The 22265-nt window shown below is 43.5% G+C and overlaps 1 protein-coding gene across 2 annotated transcripts; it reads left to right on the top strand.

The window, feature by feature from the left end:
* The first annotated feature begins 697 nt into the window (after nucleotides 1-697).
* On the top strand, nucleotides 698-18098 carry RPE65 (retinoid isomerohydrolase RPE65). Of its 2 annotated transcripts, none has more exons than XM_065409637.1 (14): nucleotides 698-795; nucleotides 3094-3176; nucleotides 4481-4631; nucleotides 5903-6010; nucleotides 6112-6253; nucleotides 8872-9019; nucleotides 9378-9459; nucleotides 9935-10067; nucleotides 10178-10317; nucleotides 12340-12469; nucleotides 15371-15485; nucleotides 15584-15678; nucleotides 15783-15894; nucleotides 17947-18098. In XM_065409637.1, exons 1-14 carry the CDS (start codon nucleotides 698-700, stop codon nucleotides 18096-18098), a joined length of 1689 nt encoding a protein of 562 aa, XP_065265709.1. The 2 variants fall into 2 exon arrangements, with proteins under 2 accessions (XP_065265709.1, XP_065265710.1); XM_065409638.1 differs by lacking the exon at nucleotides 698-795 and adding an exon at nucleotides 1336-1346.
* The last annotated feature ends 4167 nt before the right edge of the window (nucleotides 18099-22265 follow it).

Raw genomic sequence — 22265 nt, 5'->3', positions numbered from 1 at the left:
AGTTTGGTCAATGTATGATCGGCACCAGTCTGTTCTAACAGAGATATGTGTGCAGGCAGTCAACAGGCCATGTGCATGGAATATGTTCGGTAAGACATAGTTCCCAGCCTGGAGTAATGAAGCAGCAGTGTGTTCTGAGTTTGCATGCCTGTGGTTAAGAGGATATGCCATTTTTATTCTAGGTCTAAGTTGTTTAGCTAGATATTACACCATTAAATCAGGCTAAGCACTGCATGGAAGTGAAGAGACTCTTTTGTTTTATGTTGTTAAGCAAGACACAGTAGCAAGATAAAAGGTACAGACAGTCCCTGACCCACAGTACCTGAACTATCTTATTCTTACTATGGGGAGTACTGCACGGGCTTAGGTAACATGATTTGCTTAAGGTATTATCTACTGCAGTGTAGCAAGTTTTTAAGGCCAGTCACAGTACAGCAGTCAGTGGCAGGCCCAACATGATGGGGGAAGCAGATGGTAGCAGATGCGTGGTACACTGGGGCTAGGAAGAGAAGTCATCCATGGCACAAGGATGGGGGATGGAATTAGTAGCAGGTAGATGTGGGAAGTGGTCAGTGCTAAATCAGAATGTGATGGGGATCGGAAGTGGATCAGTAGCAAAGTGGCAGACTCACTAGGACTAGCTACATAAGATTATTATCTAAACACCGATATTGCACTTTTTATCTATAGATATCCAATGGCTTCACAAAGAAAAGTAAGTGATGTTATCCTCCTTTTACAGATAGGGTCACAGATACAGAGAAATGAAGGGACTTGCCCAAGGTCACACAGCAGGTCAGTGGCAAAGCTGGGAAGAGAATCCATGATCTCCTGATGCCTGGTCTAGTGCCTGATACACAGGACCACAAAGACTCCCTGGGGGGTAGAGAGAGAGAATTCTTTGTCCCTCAGCTGTGCATTGGGAGACTGTTTCCTTGCTGCTCAGATCCAGCAGCGCCATGCACAGAGCCAGTCTGAGTGGAGGTGGTGGTGAAGGGCAGAGCACGTTACAGACTGTGTGACTCAAATGCACTCTCTTTCCCTTCTTGTTTCTTTGTAATCCATTTCTGCTTGGGAAGGAATTAGGTCTCTGGAAAACATTCAAAGACTTTGTTGTGTGAACAGCAATACAAATAATAAATAAAGGGTCAGGAGGATTTCAGTGGTGAAAGCAACTTCTGTTCCCTGGTACAAGCTGATTGGTTGGGATGATTTCCTTGAAGCTATTTCTCCCTTCAGTAGGACTTACCACTCATATAAATACCCAGCACATAGTTCTGACTTCCACACTTCGCAGTTGGCTCTGGAAAGCTCAAATCCTTGATCAGGGAGAAAATGTCCAGCCAGTGAGTATCCCTATAGGCTTTTCTCTGGACTAGAGACTCGGTGCTTATTATTAATGTAGTAATTGTATTACAATAGCCCCTGGAGCCCCCGTTCTCAGGAAGGGCCCCTTTTTGTGCTAGGCACTGTACAAACAGAGTAGCAGACTGTCCATGCCCTGAATAGCTTTCTCTCTAAATAGAGGACACAGACATGCGGGGGGGAGGGGGAAGGAAGGCGAGGGAGATAAAGCACATGAGCGGAGGAAGCAATGTAATAGGATGCAGATATCAAGTTAGTGCCACGATTGTTTGATTGTTTGTTTTTAAACTTATTTGGTAGAGTTTTGCTGGGAGGGAATTAGCTAACCAGACAGAGAAAGGAAGGGAGATGATACTAAGGGAAGGGGAGCATGGAGGGAGGCTGAAGGGAAGAGACTGCGGGGAAAGGGGGAAGCAAACAGCCAGTCAGCACAGGGGAGAGTTTTCCCAATGAAATCTATTGAGTGCTGATGATGCCACCAACTTCTGAAGGTGCCTGCTACAGCTGCTTATCTCTGCTCCTACTGGCTGGCTCCTCCCAGGAGATTTTCTTCCCTAAATTCAGATGGCTGAAGTGGGGGGGATATGAAGCCTGATATCAGCTCTCCCCTCCTATGGGGAGTATTGGGGGAAGGAGTTACACTGTCTGGCTCTCTCCTCCCTCCTCCATGCTACAGCTGGATCTGCTGGATTTACTAGATACCTGAACATACCTACTGTGATTATTGCACGTAGCATCTTGTTGCAGCTTGTTATATTCTCAGAAATGGAAACCCACTTCAGAAGTTGCAGTATATGGGAATAATTCAGCACTCTGCTCTCTAAGGAGCAATGTGATAGTTGTCATAAGCAGGGACTGACAGGGGACCTCCAGAGCTGAAAGCATAAGTCTCCACAACATGTGCTAAAGAGCCACGCTCTGTAGCAGTTGGCTGTAGCAGACTTGCATCCTTAGTGCATCAGGGAAGACAGAGGGGGAACATTACAGTAGCACTGAGAGAAGGTGACCAGGTCCTAGAGAGCGGGGTGCATCAGAGTCGGGGAGGAATTTCAGTCTGTGTTTAGGGGTGCAGTATATTCTATCTATGCTAATGTGGGTGTGCAGATTGTTCAGGGGGGTTACAGTCTGGGGAGGGGGGGCAGGAGGATGGTCTGCACCTCTGGATGAGAGGGCAGGGCAGTGCAGTGTGGAGTATAGTCTATATGTAGAGTGCCTTGGATATTGTAGTCTGTACTTGGCAGGAGGAGAATCAAGTGTATGATTCTTAGCCAGACACACACATTACAGTTGGCAGCAAACAGCTGGCCTGGGAAATGGAACTTGTGACTCTTGGCACTAAAATCACAGCCCACTTCCCTGACCTCAGGGTTTCTCTACCCATTGCCAATAGTATTAGGGCTTTGCCCTGTTGCAGAGCAGCCACCGGGGGCTGAGGCATTCACAAACATTAGTTCAGATCTGATGCCCAGCAATGAAGACACATGATGACGCTCACTCTCTTTCTTCAGAGTCTCTGTGTTATTTTTAATCAGTTAATGCAGCTCATCAGGCTTCCCCTCAGTTCCATTCAAACCTTCATTCTTCTGAGGGCCCCTGCTTCTCCTCAAGCTGATTGTGCAGCTTTGTTAAGAGTTCGTGTGAGTCAGAAACTATCCCATCTAGAAACAAAGCCCTGTAACTCTGACACATTTCCAGAGCTCTTATCTAAGCTCTCTTAAAACCTTTCAGAATTGAGCACCCAGCTGGTGGATACAAGAAGCTTTTTGAGACCGTGGAGGAATTGGCCGCACCAGTAACTGCTCATGTCACAGGTTTGTGCATTTCTAATGCTTTCCTTTCACGCTTCCTCGGAACCCAGCGCTTCTCCCCAGGGTCACTGCATGCTGCTCACCTGATCCCAGGGTGCTGCACTGTGAGGTAAATGGATTAAATGTGTCACAGGGGCAGGAAGTACAGTGGTCTGTACATCTCAGGGTAGTGGAAGCAGGTGCTGCTGGACAAGCACAAATTCCTTTCATACCCTGTGCTGTGATCCCATCAGATCTCTTAATGAAGCTGAGTCATTACCAGGACAGACCTGTAGGAACACCTAACAGCTGAAGAAATAATACTGACAGTTCCATAGGTCACATTCTTTTCTGAGAGTCAGTACTGAAATAATGCATGGCCCAGTATGCTGTTAGGAAGCACTGGACTGCTGGAGGTAACATCTTTCGGAGACATAAAACCTGACCTCTTGTGGTCATTAAAGATCCCATGGCATTTCTGTAAGAACAGGGATGGTAACTCTGCTGTCAAACTCCAGCTTTGAGAGCAATGTTCTTCCTAAAATTGGCATTCTGCCTGTAAATTCCTCTTGCATCTTAACATGTGTGCAGTATTCTTCTTCACCTTTTGTCCAGAACTATTGTGTGGTATTACTGTGCAATCTTAAGTAGTTGCTGCGTTTCACCTCAGAGGAGGCTGTGTTTCCGTGGTGGATGAAGTAATCCCTCTATAAAGTTGTACATCAGACTAGTTAGGTTTGTAAGGTGACTTGGGATCCTGTATAATGGAAGATCATTATACACCTCTACCCCGATATAACGCGACCCGATATAACACGAATTCGGATATAACGCAGTAAAGCAGTGCTCCAGGGGGGCAGGGCTTTGCACTCCAGCGGATCAAAGCAAGTTTGATATAACGCGGTTTCACCTATAACGCGGTAAGAGGACAGCGTTATATCGAGGTAGAGGTGTAGTTTTAATTGAGAATTCAAATCCATAGCTCACTCTTCTACGAAATTCTAAGTTCCTTTCATTTTTAAAACTTGAAGAGGAGGTGGAAAGAGATTGGAATTCAATAGATGTTAAAAAAAAACTTCTACATTAAAAAACAAAATCTGCTCCTTTGCATAATAACAATTTGCTGATTTATTTAGTTCCATACTTGGGTTTATTCTAGATATTAAGTCTGCAGAATAAGAAAAAAACTGATCTCAGACATTGCAAGAGCCCAGTGTTCCTTGTTAAAAGAAGAGATTAATAAACATAGAGAGAACTCAGATTGAAAGAGGGATGGTGCACTTGGAATTAGCATTCACAAAATTACCTCTTGATTACCTTTCCTATAGGCAGGATTCCGATATGGCTTACAGGCAGTCTGCTTAGATGTGGGCCTGGCTTATTTGAAGTTGGTTCGGAACCATTTTATCATTTGTTTGATGGCCAAGCGCTTCTTCATAAATTTGACTTTAAGGAGGGACATGTCACATACCATCGCAGGTAAGTGCAAAACATCAAAGCAAATATAAAGAGATAAAATACAAAATGTTAGGGCCACATTCTGCCCTCTGACGCCTGCAGGATTCACCTTGACTTCAAATCGGTTAGCTGATTGTAAGATCTCTAATGCTGGGATTATTATAATTTGTTAATAATGGTAACATCATATTTATGCTTAGCACCAACATAACACTTTCCATTTAAAGATTACAGAATACTTGCATTTTGCAAGTGGATCATTTTACAGATGAGAGAACGGGTAAAGAAGGAGGTTAAGTGACTTCCTCTGAGTCAGTGACAGAGCTAGGACTCATGATCCTCAATCCCAGGTTTTAATCACTAGACAACTCTGCCTTCCTTTAGTTAAATAAAGTCCTCTATGAAAATTGTTGCAATGTCCTACAGCAATAGTCAAAACCCTGTAGCTTAGCCTCTTGTTAGTGCAGAGTTTTGGACCATTACTGTAGAACACTGTTGTAGTTCTTAATCAGGGGTTCCATGCTTGCACCCAAAATTTACAGCCACTTTGTATTCGACAAAGTATATAAGTACCTGTTTCAATTTGGCAGGATCAGCATTTGTTTGATATTGAAGGTCCAGAGACTTGACTGGCATTCAAGCTGATCAATTCAGGATACAAGATGATTAGGGCTGGTTGAAAATTTTCCATTGAAACATTTTTCAACAGAAGGCATTTTTAGTGGAGAGTGTCTGTTTTCCTTGAATTGTGTGCGTGTGTGAGAAAACCAAAAACTGAACATTCTGTGGGTTTTGGTCAGGCAAAATCTGCCAAAAACCAAAAAAATTCAGCTGAAAACTGAACAGTTTAAAAAAGAATTCAGTTTGGGGGTTTCCATTTTTTGATGAAAAGTTGAGACTTTCCAAGGAAAAAAACCTCTGTCCAGGTCTGAATAGGACATCTGAGCTTGCAAGGAAGACATAACTGATGCCATTCTGGAAAACCACTAAGAAAAGTCTCAAGTCTGCAGTCCTTAGGCAAAATTCCAGTTTACCTGGTCATCAACTTCCCAGGTGTTTCCCATGTCTGAGCATTTGGGAAGAAAGAGAAGCAGGTTTCAGAGTTGTATACTCTTGAAATGTGACATGACCCTCTTGATAGCAGAAATATGTTTATGAAACTCAGCTCTTTAAACTTCACATTGAGTTTCATTTAAATATTTTAGGGATTAGTTGTTGTTTCATTATATAACACTGTAGCCATTTTTGTCATCATGTCCATTACATCCCTTCTATTTCTTGGCTTTCTCTAGGTTCATTCGGACTGATGCTTATGTAAGAGCAATGACTGAGAAAAGAATCGTGATAACTGAATTTGGCACCTATGCTTACCCTGATCCATGCAAGAACATATTTTCCAGGTGACTGAGAAAGTTGCATGTTGTAGGAGAGTGACAGGTTTTCGGTGTCATGGTTTGAAAGCCCCACTGTCATTGATCATTTGTTGACTTTGTTTGCCCAGGTTTTTTTCATACTTCAGAGGTGTGGAGGTCACTGATAATGCCCTGGTTAATGTGTACCCAGTGGGTGAAGATTACTATGCCTGCACAGAGACCAACTTTATCACCAAGATTAACCCAGAGACTTTGGAGACAATCAAGCAGGTAGATATTTGTACTTAGGGTATGTCTACACTACCCACCGGATCGGTGGGCAGTGATCGATCCAGCAGGGATCGATTTATCACGTCTAGACTAGACGTGATAAATCGACCCCCAAGCCCTCTCCCGTCGACTCCTGTACTCCAGCACCACAAGAGGCACAAGCAGAGTCAACGGGTGAGCGGCAGCAGTTGACTCACCGCGGTGAAGACACCACGGTAAGTCGATCTAAGTACGTCGACTTCAGCTACGTTATTCACGTAGCTGAAGTTGTGTAACTTAGATTGATCGCCCCCAGCGTAGACCAGGGCTAAGAATTTAAAAATGTGGAGGAATTAAAAATAAAATGAAGACTATCAGCAGCACATTACAGATGGGTAATATCCAAGGTATTACCTGGAATGGGCAGTTTTAATAATGATATCAACTAGCTTGATCATTTATTAAAGTGGTTCTGAGGCATCATGGAAAATGGGACAATGTTCTCTTCACAGCATGCTGCCTACATCATGCTTGCAGATGGAAATAGGATCTTTGTTTTAAAGAGTTTTCTCTGCTCCTCTTATTAATTCCTCCCTTGAAATCAAAGGATTCTATTAAAATTCTGCCTTACAAACTGTGACCAAAGTGCATCTTCATGTACAAAGTAGACACCTGTGCAGGTGAGGAGTGTGACTGGGATCCATGACCATGGCTGATGAGAAATGAAAGGCCAACTCTACAGATAACAGTGATGTCCATGGGCCTATTCACAGCAGAAAGCAATATGCCAATCATGTTTGCAAGACTGGGCCCTAAGCTAGGTGCATCTGCTGTCGATCTGTCTAAGTACTTGTAGACTGTATTATCTAAGCACGTCAAATAGCAATGAATTTACTGCACCTCTTTATTATTATTATTATGGCTGGCTTAAAATTTTCCATTGAAATTGTTTTTCAATGGAAAATTGCGTTTTCACCACAAAATTACATGTTTCATAAAAAAGTGTCTGCTTTCCATGGAAAATGTCATTTTTATGTCAAAATATTCTGGCCCAAAACCTAAAGTTTTCAGCTGAAAACTGAGAGTTTGGCTACAAATGAGCATTGTGGTGCTTCATGGAAGCTGTAGTTTGCTCCTCGTGGTTCCATTTCTTCTATGGGCTGGGATCCCCAGTTGAACTACATCTCTCATAATGCACCATAGCCAGGCACTCCATGTTCCACAGCTTCTCCTCACCAAAAAGTGAGACTGTGAGGCATTATGGGAGATGTAGTCCAGTTTGAGGGTCCAGCCCACATAGGAGAATAGGGATATGAGGAGCATAGATCCCATGACATACTACAACCCACATTTGCAGCCAGCATCTTTTGATTTCCAGTTTTCACCAAAAACATAAAAGATTTTCCATGGACATTTTGACAAAAATTAATATTTTTTGTTTGTGTCAAAAATGTTCATGGGGTAAAAAAAAACTGGACCTGTTCTATTATCCTCTTTTTGGAGATGGGAAACTGAGGCACACAGAGACTAAGGCTGGCATTTTTCAAAGGATTCTCAGAGTTGAGTGCTCAAAATCCAATGAAATTCAGTGGGTGTTGGGTGCTGTCCTCCCTTCAGTGATTTGTCCACACAAGAAGTCTGTGTCAGATGTCCCAGTTCAGTGCCTTTATCCCAAGGCCATCCTCCCCATAGGACCTCGTTTGAGTAGCATGGCAATGAAGACACAGCTAGTGAGCAATCCTTAGTATGAGCCAGTGACTGCCATGCAGCCATGTGCTAATGGAGTCCCAGTGCTCTGGTGACAGGGCAAAATGTTCACTGGACACACAATTGTACTGCCGGTCTCTGGCCCCCCTGGTGGAGCCATCGTTGTGCTTATTGGCTTGCTGTCTGTTTTGCCAGGATATTTCGTTTTTGTAATGGCTGTCAAAAGAACAATATTCCTGTGCAGCCACCTGCAAATCTGAGTGCATGAGCTGATACAGACTTTGCAGACCCTGGAAAGTAGCACCAGAGTTAAGGTGAAGGGAGCTGCTTTAATCTTAGACATTACGATCAGGTACCCTTACACCCATTTATACCACTGCAGCATGGAAGTATGAGCACATCTCCATTTTCACTCTCTTCTGGCACTCCACTCCACCCCATCCCCAATTTAGCAGACCTTTCAGTAGCTCATAGGGGGATTACAGCAGGGTACAAATCACATTTCTATGTCAAGGCCGAGGAATTGAATCTAGTGTATTGTTTCTTTGATCAGAGCTAGAGGTTTTGGGAAGGATTCTGACCCCCCCAAGTGGAGGGATGCAGAACTGTCTCTAACCTGAATACTATCTTCAGCAGCTTGTCCGTGAGACATTAAAGCAGTTTTTTATTTTTAAACTCTTTGCCTTTGGACCTCACAGTTCTACATACAGAGCTCCTCTTGACTTAAATGGGAGTTGTGTGCATGCCATTGCTGCTATTTCTCTAAATATTTGTAGATGATTTACCTAGAGGTGTGAAATGAGAACATTCCTTAGCTAAAATAACAGGACACTCCCAAGCCAAGTATTTCATTACATTCATAATGATAAGTATATACCTCCTCCAGATAAAGCTTATGATTCACCCCAAGTCACCTCTCTCTCTTTCTTCAGGTGGACCTTTGTAAATATGTTTCAATCAATGGCGTAACTGCTCACCCCCATATTGAAAACGATGGGACGGTTTATAACATCGGCAACTGCTTTGGAAAAAATTTTGCAATTGCCTACAATATTGTACGGATCCCTCCACTGCAAGCAGGTTAGTTTATGTATTGCTTAAAAGCAATGTCTGTGCCCTTCAGACATTCATGCTGTAGAAATCCCTTCAGGTGACAAATTAATCTGTCACCTTTGTATGTTGCATCATTTTTCAGTATTCAGATAATTTTTTTTATTTGATTTTTTCTTTTCTGTCCCTTCCTTATCTAACTACAAATTTTTATAAGAAACTTTTTACAGACGTTGTTCTTTAAAAAGACAGTACATGTTATTTTCAGAGAATAATACTTCTCGTGTTAAAGGCCAAAAACTTTCCTAGCTAACATTTTGTAGCATGGGCTTACTGAGCCATTCCTGGGGCTGCTTCCATAATCATTTAAATACTATTTTTATTTCAGACAAGAAAGATCCAATGAACAAGTCCAATGTGGTTGTGCAGTTTCCTTGCAGCGATAGATTTAAACCTTCCTATGTGCACAGGTAAATTGTAGGCCATTTCTGTAAACAGCACAGTGAAATATATAAACCAGTTCTGTATGCAGCAAAGTGAGACTTTCTTGCTGTGAAACCTGTATTTCATACCTTTGAGCCACATTTGAAAACAGCCATTTCTAGCAGAGAACCCACTGTCATTTATGCAAATAACACAAAAGGTACAACTGTCCTGTGATGTGGACAGATATATTTTGCACAACGTTTGATTGGTTTTTTTAAACATGGTTTATTCAAACGCTCTTGCTGTTTTATACATGGGAAGCAGAACTGCTAAGCATGCAGTAAACGACAGCTAACATTAAGAATTTGCAGATATCAGGAGGATTATGTTCCAATAACATTAAACTGACTTTTAAATGAAGCAGCCACTATTTGACAAGCTACCATTCTGTGTATAAACATACTGTTGTCAGAAATCACCACAAGCAAACTTACAAGCTCCAACTGTATTTCTGAACAGCTTTGGGCTGACTCCAAACTATATAGTGTTTGTGGAAACACCAGTGAAAATTAACCTGCTCAAATTCCTTTCTTCTTGGAGTCTGTGGGGAGCCAACTACATGGATTGCTTTGAGTCTAATGAAACCATGGGGGTAAGTGAAATTGCATTGTTACATACTGGCCACATGTGAGGTTGTGTCATGTTAAATATACCTCCACTATTTCTCATGTGCCAAAAGCAAAATGCTTCTTTGTTTTCCAGGTCTGGCTTCATGTAGCAGATAAAAAAAAAGGAAAATACCTCAATATCAAATACAGGACCTCAGCCTTTAACCTCTTCCATCACATTAATACCTATGAAGACAATGGATTTCTTATTGTGGATCTCTGCACCTGGAAGGGGTATGTAAGAGCGCTCAAGTGATTGCCGGCACGGCTATTTATAAATACAATCTAGAGATGTGCTGAGAGAAATCTTGCACTGAGAAGGGGATGGGATGGGCAACCTAATGGGTCTTTCCCATATCTAATTGCTATGATTTGGGGCCTGACTCTCGGTGATAGACATTAGTGAGATTTTTGTCATTGTCTTCAATCAGAGTAGGATTGCATCCAAGGAATGGATGGATGATTTTGTCATCCAAGGCTATAAATCCATTCTGACTGAAAAAATACCTGGCTTGTCTGGATAATCCAGCAGCAAGTTTGTTTTCTAAGGAACCAGGGATAACCACTACACTAAGGGTATGTCTACACTGGAAATGCAAGTCGACCTATATTAAGTCGATTTACAGCCACTGCAGTAATTACTGCGGTAGTGCATGTCCACACTACCCTTCTTGGGTTGGTGGTGCATGTCCTCACCAGGAGCATTTCCACCGACCTAAGAGCCCAGTCTCTCAGCTCCGCTGGCAGCTGCCTGCCAGGAGCTCAGCTGCCCCACAGTCTCCCGGGCTCCTGGAGGGCTGCCCCCCCATCTGGTCCCTGTTCCCCGTTGGGAGCGAGGAAAGCTGCCCGGCGCTTCTCCCCTCCCCGTTCCCTGCTGGAAGCTGCCCCGGGCTTCTTGCCCCCAAGGAGTGGGGTCCAGCTACCCTCGCTTCTTGGGCCTCCCATGTCCCCCACCCGCTCCCCACCAGGAGCTGGGCAGCCTTGTCAATTTCACATCTCATCCAGTCATGAAATTGACAAGGCTGCCTGCCTCCCAGCAGGCAGGGAGGTCTGGAGCCCCAGCTGCCTTATGTCAACCTAACTGTGAAGTGTAGCCCAACCCTTAATAATTTTGACCTGGAAGTATCTAACTATAATCAGTTTTAAAGCAGAAAGCTGAAGTGACATCTCCTCATAAAGTACTGCGATGCTGTGATCTGGTTAAGGAAAATAAGTTGGCAGACTCTGATTTTTTTGTTCAGACTAAAAAATAACTGGGTTTCAGGGAAAATGTTAATTTTTAAAAGCAAAATATTATTTTCCTGAAAGTGATAGAATTTTGTGGCTATGTGACTATTTCATTACAATATGTGAAAAATCTTACTTTTTGATGTCAGTTCCTGCAGGGCACTTAGGTATTAGCAATGAAGTAAGGCTCTGATTCCCCCAAGCTGACCCACAAGTGGACATGGGATCTGTCTGTGGGGAATCAGTTTCCAGGGTCAGGGCTTAAAGCAGGACCTGATTTTCAACTATCTTCTTTCAGAATGTTCATATTGATCACTTTTGGTTTACATGGATATTCAGTTACTAGTGTGTGCGGAGGATTTTGTGAAGTTTTTATAACTGATTTACCAATGCTTTCAGTTCACTGTTAGCTTTAGTAAATGGTATTAATTGTTGAAATACCTCTGCTACTGCTAGTCCAATGGGCACAAGTCTCGATTAATTTTGTTAGGATGATAGGCAATAGTCACAGAAATACAGAAATAAATCTGTCAGCATAGACTTTAACTTTCCAGCAGTGATTCTGCACCATGGCCACTCAAAACTTCATGGTGACAGCAAGTACAGAAGTGGGATTATCCTGCTCCAAAAGCAGCTAACTCTATAGAGCCTGTGACGTGCAGCAGAACAGTTCTTAATTCCATCCATTAGAGAACAGTGCTGTGCACACACAACATCCCCCCAAAGAACACTGCATTAGGAGCCCTAACAGATCTTGCTGTTCACTTGTTGCGGGCGTGGGAATGAACACGTGCATTTTGAACTCTTCTCTTTAAAAAATAACAGGAGTACTTGTGGCACCTTAGAGACTAACAAATTTATTAGAGCATAAGCTTTCGTGCATCCGAAGAAGTGGGTTGTAGCCCACGAAAGCTTATGCTCTAATAAATTTGTTAGTCTCTAAGGTGCCACAAGTACTCCTGTTATTTTTTCTCTTTAAAATGACACACAATTGTTCTGGCTCTTATTTCTGATTCTGTCTTTGTGCAGGTTTGAGTTTGTTTACAATTATCTGTACTTAGCCAATTTGCGGTCCAATTGGGAAGAAGTGAAGAAACATGCAGAAAAAGCTCCTCAGCCCGAAGCTCGCAGATATGTCCTTCCCTTAAACATTGACAAGGTAACAGTTTGACTAGGCTATGCACGTCTGGAAGTTTAACTACGTTCAGTTCTCTGAAATGCTACAGCCTCCATGGCTCCTGCAAATCTGTTGCAGACTGTTTTCAGTCTAACTTAGTTTACATTTCTTTTGAAGGAAAAACCCCTTAAAAATCTGTCTTCATACAAATAGAAAACTACCCAGCACTTTCTAACAGTGTCTGTCCCACAGAAAGTTCCCATGTATTGCTTTCCAAGTTAGAGAAGTGTAAGGTGTAAGTGCAGTTCTTCCATAATAGGCTGTTTTCCAGGAGGTGTAGTATGTTGATTGGAGCTGGGTGAATAATTTGTCAGCCATCTTGTTTGCTAGAGTATTTGTAGAGAGCAGACACGGCTGGAGTGAATTTCTGGATGAAATCCATTCCCAGCCCCTGGTCTGGTGTTGGGATTCTGACACATGACCAGTCTCAACACAAGGTTTGTGGGCTCTGAATTGACACACCAAGCAGCTTGTGTTGGACAAGTTTGTCCTACTGCTCCCTTCTAATCCACTATCTTCAGAGTAGCTGCAGGCAGGTGCTGGAACAATTTTTATAGCAGGGGGGTGCTGAGAGTCTTTTAACCAAACTGTAAACCTTGGATATAATGGAAACCACTTCAAGCCAAGGGGTGCAGCAGCACCCCAAGGTCCAGCAGCACCCCAAGGTCCAGCACCTATGGCTGCAGAGCTAATTTCTCTGGCTAACAGAGTGCTGAGGTCCATTGTGCATCTGCTCCTCCTGTGCCCCCCACCCCACATAGATTTTGTAAAGCAGAGGCCCTTACATTTCACCCTTACTGTTCTAGATGATTTTTAAAACTAATCTTTGCTCTCAATCCTGACTGTGTTGAGAACAGACAGGGGTGATACTTCCAATCAAGTAAATTGGCCTCAAAGCAGTGAATTTCAGTGGCACTATATATCATACACCTCATATAATTTAATTAAAACATACATGTACATATGTCAGCACTTAATTACCTCAGGATAACTTTAGGGAAGATTCTCAAGAAGAATTAGGCCCCTGTGTTCCATTGCCTTTCAGTGAACATTGGGTACCTAACTTCTCTTTGTGAAACCTCTCCCCTAAGGACCAGTGGCCTGATTCTGATCTCATGCCAATGTAAATCCATTGGTTCCTGATTCACACTTAAATAACAGACCAAAATTTGGCCCCAGCTTTCTCTCTTTGTTTTCATTCTTTTAAGGAAAACAAAATGTGGATTTTGCTCATGATCAGATATAGTGCAGCAGAGCCTCATAAATTTATACTAGCCAATGGGAAACCCATGTGAATTCACGAGTTGTGAAAATGAGCCAGTAAATCCCAACTGAAAAGTCAAGGATACTGAACTGCAGGTTGTACTTCGCTTATTTGTTTTGGGAACTATATCTTAGTTTCAATTATGTCCTGAGACTTCATAGTATGCTGGGAAATATACAGTTATATGTTTTGTAAAACTAATGAAGTCTTATGGAGATGAGCTCTCATTAAAGCACCTTGCTGTTAAGTATTAACTGAGAAACGGGAAGAGACAGCCATTTTGTGTAGGTGAATTATAAATTTTGCTGCTTAGCAAGGTTCTACTGTACAGTAACTCCTCACTTAACTTTGTCCCGGTTAACATTGTTTTGTTGTTACGTTGCTGATCTATTAGGGAACAAGCTTGTTTAAAGTTGTGCAATGCTCCCTTATAATGTCGTTTGGCAGCTGCCTGCTTTGTCCACTGCTTGCAGGATTCTCTGGAAGAGCAGCCCCTCCTCGTGGGGATTAGCACCAGGGGGAGCTAGCAGGCCCCCATCCCCATCAGCTCCCCTAAATTCCCTCTACGGTATGTGGCTCGGCAGCTGCCCAGCAGCAGTTCAGCTGTCCCTCCTCCCTGCCATGCTGCTCCTGCCCTGCCCTCTGCCTTGGAGCTGCTCCCAGGAGCTTCCTGCTTGCTGTGTGTGTGTGTGTGTGTGCTGATATCAGGATGTCCCCCTGCTCCTGTCCCCCCACTCCGTACCCCCTCTCCACAAAGCGGAAGAGGGGGACAGGGCTCTGGGACAGAACGGAGGGAGCTTGCTGGAAGCTGTTGCTGACTGTCTGTCTGAACTGGCTGATCTGCTTAAAAGGGCAATGTACTTGAAGTGGGGTCAGTGTACTTAAAGGGGCAATGCACATCTCTCTCTCTCTCTCTCTCTCTCTCTCATGCATGCATCCCCCCAGCACTTTGGAAAGTCAGCACGTGTGCAGCCGTGCATGTGCTGTCAGGAGAAGGGAGTGGTGCGCTCCAGCTGGATAGCGTGGGCTCATCATCATGTTCAGTTTTTGCAGGGAAATGTTTGCAGCTACTGCCCTGCATCTATTGTGTTTCCTCCCTCCTGCCTCAGCCCATGCTGCCTTGTAGAGTGTGAGGCTACATTAACAACAGCGTATTAACCCTTGAGGGCTCGGCCGAGTGCTAGTTCATCATTTAGCAGCAAGGCATTCCCTGGGAAATATCCCACCCTCTTACTCCACCACCTTAACCAAGCTTCACAATCATTCATTGCCATGTACAATATTAAACGGTTTGTTTAAAATTGTTTAAAACGTATATTGTATATGTATAGAATGTCTTTTGTATGGCGAAAAAAATTTCCCTGGAACCTAGCCCCCCCATTTACATTAATTCTTATGGGGAAATTGGATTCGCTTAACATCGTTTTGCATAAAGTCGCATTTTTCAGGAACATAACTACAACGTTAAGCGAGGAGTTACTGCACGTCACTAACTGCATTGCAGGTGTGCAAAGAAAATAAACATTAGACAGTATGTGGTGCAAAAGTGCAGAAAATAAACGGAGTTTGGAATGCAGTTGTTTCTTTGTTTCTCAAAAGCTGTTGCTTCTTTGTTCTAGGCCGACACGGGTAAGAATTTAGTCACCTTGCCCTACACAACAGCAACTGCAACTCTGCACAGTGATGAAACGATCTGGCTGGAACCAGAGATTCTTTTCTCTGGGGCTCGCCAAGGTAAGATGTTAATTCTGAACCTCAGCCAGAGGCAGCAAAAGCAGTTTACTAAATCCAAAACCCACTAATCCCAGCAAATGTGTGCTCTCATTTTCTAGCCTTTGAGTTTCCACAAATCAATTATAAGAAATATGCTGGAAAACCCTATACGTATGCATATGGCCTTGGATTGAATCACTTTGTTCCAGACAGGGTAACTATTGATATTCTAATGAGGACATGTTTGACTTAAGGCATGTTATTTTAAGGCAAAATTAACAAGGAGCAGTACTGAGATGATTTTTCTCCCTTTTGCAGCTTTGTAAGCTGAATGTTAAAACGAAAGAGACTTGGGTGTGGCAGGAACCAGACTCATATCCATCAGAGCCTATCTTTGTTTCACATCCAGACGCCTTGGAAGAGGACGACGGTAAATGATTTTAGGTTATGTTTACTTTTGTTCAATTAGATTCTTTTATAAGTTTGTATCCACTGACCCAGGGACCCAGAGCTATCTTGAATGCCAAGTCCTTTAGATGGACAGTCAATAAATTGCCGAGTGAAAGAGAGGCATCAAGCAGCGAAGTGCCATAACAACACTGAGGCACTCAAACTGTGCCCCAAACAAGGGTTGTTTTCATTACTGTGAAGCAGAACTGTCTAAAACAACTGGGAGGAGTTTCTGAAAATAGACCAGAGGCCAAGACTGAGGAAGCAAGAGTTCTAAGGTGTTGTGAATTTGTCCCTGCTCTTGAGCATTTCTATCAGGAATTACAATATTAGAAGCAATTCCAATAGCAGAGTTTTATGAAAGTATAAACCTAAGAACAAATGTCATTATAGTTTTAATGTGGGGGGAGAGGAGTGAGTTTAGTGGTTGTGTAAGTGTAGGATGCAAAGCACCCCACTTGCACAAGGCATAATGCAAGCTGGCTCTGTGCAGCCGTACTCCTGCGCCCCAATACTGAGTGTCAGCAGCAGCACTAGTAAAGGTAAGGAGCTATCCCAATGGTTTCCTGTATCATCCTGTCTCCCAAAATATGGTTAAAAGACATTGGGTGAAATCCTGACCCCATTGAAGTCAACAGTTAAATCTCCCATTGACTTAGTGGGTGAAATTTTGATTCCATTTATGTGCTCAATTCACGAAAGCACTTACGCATATGCTTAACTGCTATTTACTTAAATGGAACTTAAGCACACGCTTGCATGCTTTCCGGAATTAGGAGAACATCAGCTCTGGTTCAGTGCTTACATTTTTACAGACTTTGTCCCAAGAGTTTTGACATTGTTCTTTGGTGCTGCAGCACCTGTCTCTGCCCCCCAGGAGTCACTGATAATTTTTTGGTATCTTAGTGACTTTGTTTTCCATGCATCAGTATTTTTTTTTCTTTGCACCAGGTGCTTGTTTCTCATGTTTCAGTATTGCTGTGGCACTCCGCTATCAGCATGTGGGCTTAATGTACCAGTGCCTGAGTTTAAGGACACTGTCAGCAATTCCTGCCACTTGCATGGAGGCAGATTGAAAATCAGTGAAGAGGGCTAGTTGGACTCAACGGAGCGATAGGCAGAAGGAAATAGGGCCTTCACGTCTCACGCTATACCCTGCTTCGACTGGCTGCCAAAAAAAAAAAATCTTAAGAGGTAGGGGAGTTCTGCCCATCTCGCACTTCAGCCCAGAAGTGAGGATCAGAAAAGTAGAATTAAAGTAGGGCTACGACTTTCATGTTGAGTTTTCTGTGACTTGAGCCCCCGGCACCTGGGAGCTCTAGGGTCCCTGCCACCCAGGCCAACCCCGCAGCACCGGATCATGGAGCACCACAGCCAGCAGGAGTGCCCTGGAGCTCCAAGCAGAGCCACCACAGGTGGCGGGGATGCTCTGAGCTTGGAGCCACCAGTGGCGTGGGGACCCTGCAGCTCCCCATTTTGTCATGCATATTTTTAGTAAAAGTCATGGATAGGTCACGGTCTTCCATGAATTTTTCTTTATTGCCCGTGACCTGTCTGTGACTTTTACTAAAAATATGCATGACAAAATCTTAGCCTTAATTATAAGGCAAATAATTTTCCCTTTCTACTTCTAATGTGATATGAATTCTACTGAGGGTCAATTGTCACAGGATCTTACAATATCATTTTTATGGTCACCTTTAGAATAAAGCCCTGCTTTTAAAACATTGTATACAACTGGGCTGCAGCTGCCATGCTATAGCGAACCTGCCTCAGAAATCAGAAAAGCACTGGCTTATTGGAAAAGCAAGTAAAAATCCAGAATGCTTTCTGAAGAGGAAAAGCCTTTTCCTTTCAATAACAGTTTATGGCCTCCATGCTTTTAGTAATAGCTGTGCTCTGCCAGGATTCTGGAAGTAACTGATAGTTTTGCCACTCACAGGTCAGTGGGTGCCCGCGTCAGAGCCTAGTGTGGTACTTGAATGCCATGTGTTTTTTGTTTATATAAATCATATTTACTTCTGCTTGCTAGGTGTCGTTCTGAGTGTAATTGTTAACCCTGGCGCAGGACAGAAGCCTGCCTATCTACTGATCCTGAATGCAAAGGATATGAGTGAAGTTGCCAGGGCTGAAGTGGAGATGAATATTCCTGTTACCTTCCATGGAATGTTCAAAAGATCGTGACGATTCTCTTCAGTGCACTTATCGTAATTTGCTTTTTTGACTTTGAAAAGGTACATTTCTAGTTACAAAACTCAAATATTCTATGTTCCTTCAATGTCTGATTTGTAAAACTCATTAAGCCTGAAAATTTCATTTTTCTTGAGGTTTTTTGTAGCTGTGTTGGTCCCAGAACTTAGAGAGACAAGGTGGATTAGGTAATATCTTTTATTGGACCATCTTCTGTTGGTGAAAGAGACAAGCTTTCAAACTGCACAGCGCTCTTTAGGTCTGGGAAAGGTACTCGGAGTGTCTCAGACCTAAAGAAAAGCGCTGTGCAGCTTGAAAGCTTGTCTCTATCAACAGAAGTTGGGCCAATAAAAGATATTACCGCCTTGTCTCTCGCTTTTCTCGATGGTCACTTAAGTATTCTCTCATCAGATTTTTCAGCCTTGCAAAATCATTGACAGGATTTTAAAATGAGCAGCATCGAGCATTTTAAAACTTAAAAGAATGGTTCTTTACAGAGTTAAACTTTGGGGCAGAGATGCAGTTGAAACAGTACTATGTGAAATTCAGTGTGTTGTAGATTCAATAAACATCAGTGGAACAAGCTCAAGAGTGTCTTCTAATGACTGCTTTATGAGGAGACTATTTTATCCTGTATACAAATTTATTAATTTGACTAAATTCCAGTTCACTGTATTAGTTTTCTAAAACACAGTATTTTTGAGTGCGGCCACCATAAACCCATCCAAGTTGTTGACTGTCCTTCCTGTGGCTGTTTTTGAGAACCAGGATCCATCTATGAGGCAGTAAGTCCATGGCTTTGAGACACAGCATTTTCTCCATTGATAACACACACACGTCAAAGAAATTTTGAAAGCTGCAGCCAACAAAGTAACAGTTCATGTTCCACCTGCACCCTTTAGTTAAGGAGCAAGTCCCCTTTCCAAGCATTATAGCAGTCAATATGAAAGAAAATCCCCCACCGCTCTCCCCTCTTCTCCTAATTTTGGGAGCAAAACCTTCCTGATGCTTCAGGTAGCAGGAGGTTTGCATAAGTGACCAAAATCAAAATCCAAACTTAATTTAAAGGACATTTGGATTTAAATATTGGCCACTTTCTTGCCGGGTGAAAGTACTCTTATGACTCTCAGAAGTCCTGCCAGCCTCTAAATCCAAATTAATATAATAATGTGCCATCAGCTAAGCTTGGTATTTGTACAGTAACTCCTCGCTTAATGTTGTAGTTATGTTCCTGAAAAATGCGACTTTAAGCAAAACAATGTTAAACGAATCCAATCTCCCCATAAGAATTAATGTAAATGGGGGTGGTTAGGGTCCAGGGAAATTTTTTTTAACAGACAAAAAACTATATTATATAGATATACACACTGTATACATTTTAAATAAACAATTTAATACTGTTCACAGCTATGATGATTGTGAAGCTTGGTTGAGGTGGTGAAGTCAGAGAGTGGAAGAGGGAGGGATATTTCCCAGGGAATGCCTTACTGCTAAATGATCAACTAGTACTCGGCTGAGCCCTCAAGGGTTAACACGTTGTTAATGTAGCCTCTCACACAAGGCAGCACGAACACGAGGGAGGGAGGGAGCATAGCAGACAGAAATAGACACACACCTTGTGTGTGGGAGAGAGCGAGAGATGCACACTGCCCCTTTAAGTAAGCTGACCCACTCTTAAGTGCATTGTCTTTTTAAGTGGATCAGGAAGTTGAGACAGCAACTGCTGCCACAAGCTCTCTATGTCTCTCTCAGTCCATGTCCCCTCCCTGCTCTATATGGAGAAGGGGTAAGCGGGGTGCAGGAGCAGGGGGACACCCTGACAGCCCCCCACCTTCACCCCCCAGCACAGCAAGCAGGATTCTCTGGGAGCAGCTCCAAGGCAGAGGGCAGGAGCAGCACATGGCAGTGGGGGGAGGGGCAGCTGAACTGCTGGCAATTGATAACCTGCAATTGGTAGCCTGCTGGGCGGCTGCAGCACAGGGAACTTAGGGGAACGGGGAGCTGACGCGGGGGCTGCCGGTCCACCCTGGTTCCAAGCCCCCACCAGCTAGCTGCAACAGGCTGCTCTTCCTGCAAGCAGTGGGCAAAGCAGGCTGCTGCCAAACAACCTTAGAAGGGAGCATTGCGCAACTTTAAACGAGCATGTTTCCTAATTGATCAGCAACGTAACAATGGAACAATGTTAGCTGGTACGACTTTAAGTGAGGAGTTACTTATTTGATGCAAAGATCCAGAAGGCTATATGAAAAATAAAGCTATTACAGTTCATAACTGAGGTACCTGCTAGCAGCCAGCTTCTGGGTAAAATATGGCATTATTTGACTCTGAATCCCTGGAATTCTGTGCCAGAGCTGACAAACCAGTTATATTAAATAACTAGAACACTATTCATTATGTAAACATTTGGTTTACATTTTATCTTTTGATGTTAAAGTAATATTAAAGCTGGAATATTATCTCAGACCCTGAGCTGAAGTAATATTGTCTGTTAAAGCTTTGTTATCCCAGAACTTACTATAATTTCTTGTCACTATCAAAACTCCTATGTGAGATGCATTTAGCTCCTGCTTTCTTAGCACATGCAAAAGATGCAAAGAAAAGGTTTTTGTCCTAAATTTTTCTACTTATTTGCAAAATAGGTCTCCAATTCTCAGGAGGCCAGGGGGGCTAGTTAAATTGCCCCACATTGCCCTGCTACGTACCGTGGGGAAAGACTGCATCTAGAGTTTTCAGATAACCTGCCAAATGGATTCTTGACCTTTACTGAACGGAGACAAAAGTGCCAATTCCAGGACTAGTTTCTCTGATGTCTCTTTCAACATTGATTCATTTCACATAGGCCAAACAGCCTTCAGATTGTAACAGCTTTCAGTTAGCAACCTGGGCTGGAGGAAGGTCTACTAACAGTACTTAGGTCATATCATATAATACTTTTGCAGCCAGATCTCAAAGCACTTTACAAAGGAGTACATCATTATCATGACTATCCAGATGAGGAAACTGAGGTACAGAAAGGTGAAATGACTTGCCACGTAGGCAGGAGAGCTGGAAATAGAACCCAGGACTCCTGTCTCCCAGGTCAGTGCCCTATTCGCTGACTCACTGTGTGTCCTTTAACTAACTGAACACCTAGCACTGGCTAAATGTTACCCCAACAGTATGGAGAGACTAGATCTCTGAATGTTTGGTCTGATTAAAAGTCAACGGAAAGACCCCCATTACATTTAGAGGGCACTGGATCAGACTCACAGTGATGCAGATTATTTATAATGTATCATAAAAGACAATTCCACAACAAACTAGTTCAGAAGCAAGAAGGATCCCTTCAGCTCCTATTTACACTGACGAATGCTGAGAAGTTTGACAGTATAATACACGGGTGGGCAAACTTTTTGGGCCGAGGGCCACAGCTGGGTATGGAAATTGTATGGCGGGCCATGAATGCTCATGAAATTGGGGGTTGGAGTGTGGGAGGGGGTGAGGGCTCCGGCTGGGGGTGCAGGCTCGGGGGGGGGAGCAGAAATGAGGAGTTCAGGGTGTGGGAAGGAGCTCGGGGAAGGGGCAAGGGTGCAGAGGGGGGTGCGGCTTGGGATGAGGATTTGGGGGTGCAGAAGAGTGCTCCGGGCTGGGACCGAGGAGTTCCGAGGGGGGAAGGAGGGGATCAAGGCTGGGGCAGGGGGTTAGGGTATGGGAGGGGGTCAGGCTCTGGTTAGCGCTTACCTCAAGCAGCTCCTGGAAGCAGCAGCATGTCTCCACTCCAGCTGCTACATGGAGGCACGACCGGGCAGCTCCCATTGGCCACAGTTCCCGGCCAATAGGAGCTCTGGAGGTGGTGCTGGGGCTGGGGCACGTGGAGCCCCCTGGCTGCCGCTATGTGTAGGAGCCCCCGACCCCGCTCCCCATCTGGAGCGGGGCAAGCTCTGGACTCTGCTCCCCAGCGGGAACTCTAGGGCCGGATTAAAAACGGCTGAAGGGCCGGATGCGGCCCCTGGGCTGTAGTTTGCCTACCCCTAGTATAGTGACTTTAAAGCAAATATCCAGGGAAGAGTAAAGCCTTTATTTTTCATATCAGCTTCCACTCAATTTTTATTAATTTTCATTTTTTTCTATTGTAGACTGAGAAATTACAGCTTGCTCTTACATTTCATATACAAAGTGTGA

This window comes from Emys orbicularis, chromosome 8, assembly GCF_028017835.1.
Source record: "Emys orbicularis isolate rEmyOrb1 chromosome 8, rEmyOrb1.hap1, whole genome shotgun sequence".
NCBI lineage: Eukaryota > Metazoa > Chordata > Testudines > Emydidae > Emys > Emys orbicularis.
This window is presented reverse-complemented; position numbering and strand designations above follow the sequence as displayed.